We start from the raw sequence: 4873 nt of genomic DNA on the forward strand, positions 1-4873 counted from the left end.
AATTGTAATACATTATTTGAAATTGACTTGGTAGAAGCAACACAGTCCCAACCTTTGTTGTAATCCAAAGAATCTCTAACAGTGTAATATCCTTTTAAACTTAAATTTCATTTAATTAATAACTTAAATTTAGTGAAACTTAAATGAGAGTACTCATAGTTCTGTTGCGTGTAAGTATAAACTATTGCGTGTGTTACAACACATAGGTATACTTATCATTTATATATCAGCTGTTTGTATTTTCTTTAAAAAAAAACCTTATTTATCTATAAAATATGTATATTTTTGTCACCAGGTGGCGTCTTTCTTCACGACGTTAAAAGCGAAGCACAGCGGTGGTCACCATCACGACTGGTCGTGGGCACCACACCTCGAACACCACGGTAAGTCACAGTAGACTTAAAACTAGTAATTTCTAGCCAATACGCCGCTTACCATTTGGTATTATGTAGCAAATACGCCTATTTTATTTAGTTGTTAGGTAGACATTACTACAGAATTATTTAAATACTAATTATTTTTTTTTTTTTTTTTTTTTTGTTTTTTAAAAAGACAACTCCCGCACTAAGAATTGCTCTTGTGTCGCGGGGACTTTTTACAAACATACAAACAACGGACACAAAGCACAACCAGACCCGAAACAATTATTTGTGGATCGCACAAATAATTGCTCCGTGTGGGAATCGAACCCACGACCTCCCGATGCAGTGGTTTCGGCGTGGTGACCTAAACCACTGCGCCACGGAGGCAGTCAACTCGATTAACCCTCGGTTTCTGAGTACATTTAGCGGTAGCGTTTAAACTCATATAAAAAAACTCTATGAAATGGTAAACTCCCGCTAAATGTACTCATGCTATGTATTACATTTTGTACAACTCGCACACGGTCATCTTATTCCAAACTAAGCAGAGCTTGTACTGTAACCATACGGCAGACATCTTATAAACACTGTCTGACCCGCGCAACTTCACTTGCGTCACATAAGAGAGAATGGGTCAAAATTTTCCCCGTTTTTGTAACATTTTTCGTTGCTACTCCGCTCCTAATGGCCATAGCGTGAATTTATATAGCCTATAGCCTTCCTCGATAAATACACTATATAAAACTGAAAGAATTTTTCAAATCGGACCAGTAGTTCCCGAGATTAGCGCGTTCAAACAAACAAACAAACTCTTCAGCTTTATAATATTAGTATATATAACTACTTACATACTTCAAAATATAACTACATATAAAAGAAAATACACACACTCGTATAAGAACCAACACTCATACAAACTTCCATGCCCTATTTCAATAATAACAATAGATAGTATTTCATCAGCTTAGTGCTATCGCTTCAGTAGTTAAACCTAACAAAATCTTATTGAAATGATCTGTTCTGTTCACAGGTCATGATGAGAGAAGTCTGACTGATCTAGGTAAGATAATAATTAATATTGCATTTATATACATTTAGATAATTACGAAATTTTCAACTTTTTATATATTTTATTAAGTTTTAAATGAGATTTTGTTTGGTTAAACCTAATATTTCCTTAGGTATTACTTATGTTAGAAATAGATTTCGTGTAGCTTTACAAACATACAAATCTCGGGCATAAAATATCTAGATAACTTTTGAATAAAAAACCAATTTCAGAGAGACACAAAGTAGGTAAACATATAAAATTTTACATTTATTTATGTGTCGTAATTTTAAACTAGGGATCGAATCTACGACCCCCCGACGCAATAGTTACAGTGGGGCGTCCACAACATGACGTCACTTTGAGATTAAACTAAATTGCGTTTGAAAATATATTTTGTTGGCAAGTTAACTATAATAGATAGATAGGCCTATCTACTCACCGGTTATTGAAAACTGTTTTATGTAACTGTAAACATATTCAATTTATATAGTCGTATTATATAATCGTGATTTTATAGTTTTTGCCTATTATTTCAATGTAGTCGAATTCTGGGTACAAAAATGACTATCAACATTTTTTGCTCAATAATAAAACTGTGTTTGCCTCAATACTTACCTATTTGATTACAAAATAATTACAATATTTAGTACTAATATTATACTTACGGTATAATGTGGGTATAATCAACGGATTTCTTAATGTCTCGGCGCAGGTTATACTGACCGTAGTCACAATCTGACTGTCAGTCAGTCAGCTTGCGACATACCCAATTTAAATATTTGCAATAGCCTTTTTTTATATGTTTAAACGCTATCTAATAGATAAACTACCGCTAAATGTACCTTAGAAATTAGTCGCTAGCGCTACCTCCTTACACCACTTATAATACATGATTATATTTTCTATTTGATGTGCTGTAACTTTGCTTCATAAACCTAACAAAAAACTTACTTTTTAAATATTTTAAATAAAACATATATTTTAAATAAAGTTATTTTCAAAAAAAATCTTAATCTAACAACATCTTAAAAAATCTATTCGATACGTTCAATGATACTTTAAATGGATAATCTATAAAGGATTTACAATTGAAATTCTTTCGTATTACTAACAAGCCATAGAAAACGCAATTGAAACGGGTATTTCAATTTCAGTTTCAGTAAAAAATCTATCTAGAAACATTATCCAACAACTTAGTAGAGAGTCTTGTATGCAAGGTTCGCGGCTGGAGGTATACAACATTCAGAATTTATAACATCAGTGACTCGGCTTATACAGCTGACGGTGGCCTGTTTGATACAGATACTTTATTCTGAAAATGCACAGCTCGTGGCTTAGTTAACAACAGCCGCACGGATCAATCTCTGTTAAGCCACGCTTGCCGAGGTTGTTCTGTGGATGGGTGACCATCTTATACATGTCGAGTTCCTCCGTGTTTCGGAAGGCACGTTAAATTGTGGGTCCCGGCTGTCATTTTCAAACATCTTTGACAGTCGTTAACAGTAGTCAGAAGTTTGAAAGTCTGACAACCAGTCTTACCGAAGGGTATCGTGTTATAACACAGGTAACTGTGTTGTGGAGGTCCGATAGGCAGTCGCTCCATGTAAAATACTGATCTGCATCCGGTGAGACTGGAAGCCGACTCCAACATAGTTGGAAGAAAGTCTAGGCTAATAGGTATATTTATAATTCTACAATAGTGCATGTCAAGGCTCTTTACGAAGTTGTCGGACTATAAAAAGCCGAAGAAAATGAAATTGAAACGGCTATTTTAATTTTAAACTTGCAAGATTGAGCTAGACTTGTAAAAAATCTATCTAGAACGAAATATAGGCATTGTACTGTAACTAGATGTAAATAAAAAATATAGTGTACTTATGTTAGAATTACTAGTGCGTTTTAGAAATCTAACTGGTTTGCTAGAATCGTGTAATTTACAAGCTTTTTTACGTTTTTTAGCAGACTTGAAAAAAGAGAATCTTATTTAATTTTCTGCTTTTTTTTCCGACCGTCTGTGTGGTAGAACTCTTTTAAGCAAGACATTACTGATAACTGTGTTGTGGAGGTCAGATAGACAGTCGCTCCATGTAAAATACTGGTATTCAGCTGCATCCGGTGAAACTGGAAGCCGACTCCAACATAGATGGAAGAAAAAGTAGTCTCATGATGATACCATTTATCTCCTTTGCAATAGCGGTTAACAATATAAAGCCTATTTCACTACTTACACATAGCCAGTTGTGCTCACTGGTTTGTAAACGATTTGTGGGTTAAGCAACCCTTGGCGCGGTCATTCCATAGATGGGTGACCGCATAGTTATATTTGAGCTAGGCGCCTCCATGCTTCGGAGGGCACGTAAAAAGTCGGTCCCGGTTGTTATCAGTTAAGATGTCAAAGGCCTTCGGGCGGCTTGAACAACTTTGACACTAGGTTGACCACTAACCATACGATGAATGAATATCTGAATATAGTGAATATGTAATATTGACAATTGTTATCTGTCAGTCTATCTGTCGATTAGGTTAGCCAGCACATATTTATAAGTTGAAACTGCTTCTAACTCTACTAATATTCGTTTCCTCCCACAGGTTCGTATTTCCCATCATCATGGGGCCCATACTCGCCGGAGAGCCACGACTCACCTTCATACAAGACCATACCAACACACGAAGAACAATATGAAGAGCCAGAATACAGCACTGAACATAAAAAACGACATGTCTCACAGAGTTGATACTAAGTTTATTATTATTTTTGGCGATCTGATATTTGTTTTTTTTTAATTAGTAATAATGTCCTCCTAGCCGATGTACGGCTACGGCGATCAGTTCCATTGAAACTGGCCATCTGTGCAGGACTTTGTTTATAGTGTCCAAGTGTGTGCACAATACACAGGTACACTCTCTATTCCATCACTCTCATAGTTTGGTGGGACGGATAACCGACACGACCAGTGAGAGGTCAGGCGCAGGACCGACGGCGACACGTGCTCTCCGAGGCACGGGATGTCTTTGACCTCAACTTCCTAACTCCGGGCAATCTCTAAGAAATTAATAGAAAATCTCAGAAAAGACTTTTTGGCCCGACCCAGGATTCGAACCCAAGACCTCTCGAATTTTTTATTAGTACAATACATTAACACTAATTTTGGTTTCTCAAAAATGTGTACTTATTTTCTTCTTGTATATTTCTAATTTCCTAAATTTGTATGTAATTCTGTCAAATTTTATCGTAAACGGTTGAGTCGTGACTACCGTGTTGTTGTCATTAATTATTTATGAATAAAAATTGCAACATTCATTTTCTATGTCCGTCAAATAAAAATTAAAGGTAGAAAGAAATATAATTAAAAATTCGCCAGATCGCCAATTCTAATTTTAGGTACCTATTTAAATACCTAATTTATTCTATGTAACATAGTAATATTATTTATTAATTTAATGTATAAATAAAACTGCA

The 4873-nt window shown here is 35.2% G+C and overlaps 1 protein-coding gene across 2 annotated transcripts in view; it reads left to right on the plus strand.

Annotated features, from left to right (window-relative positions):
• LOC142984624 (uncharacterized) overlaps positions 1–4766 on the plus strand; it is a 33090-nt gene extending 28324 nt beyond the window's left edge. For both annotated transcript variants that reach the window (XM_076132371.1, XM_076132370.1), the window contains exons 3-5: positions 296–383; positions 1393–1422; positions 4003–4766. In XM_076132371.1, coding sequence (XP_075988486.1) covers positions 296–383; positions 1393–1422; positions 4003–4148 — 264 coding nt within the window. In that variant the 3' untranslated portion in view covers positions 4149–4766. The remainder of the gene's footprint in view (positions 1–295; positions 384–1392; positions 1423–4002) is intronic.
• Positions 4767–4873: the final 107 nt, after the last annotated feature.

This window comes from Anticarsia gemmatalis, chromosome 27 (genome assembly GCF_050436995.1).
Source record: "Anticarsia gemmatalis isolate Benzon Research Colony breed Stoneville strain chromosome 27, ilAntGemm2 primary, whole genome shotgun sequence".
Classification (NCBI taxonomy): Eukaryota; Metazoa; Arthropoda; class Insecta; order Lepidoptera; family Erebidae; genus Anticarsia; species Anticarsia gemmatalis.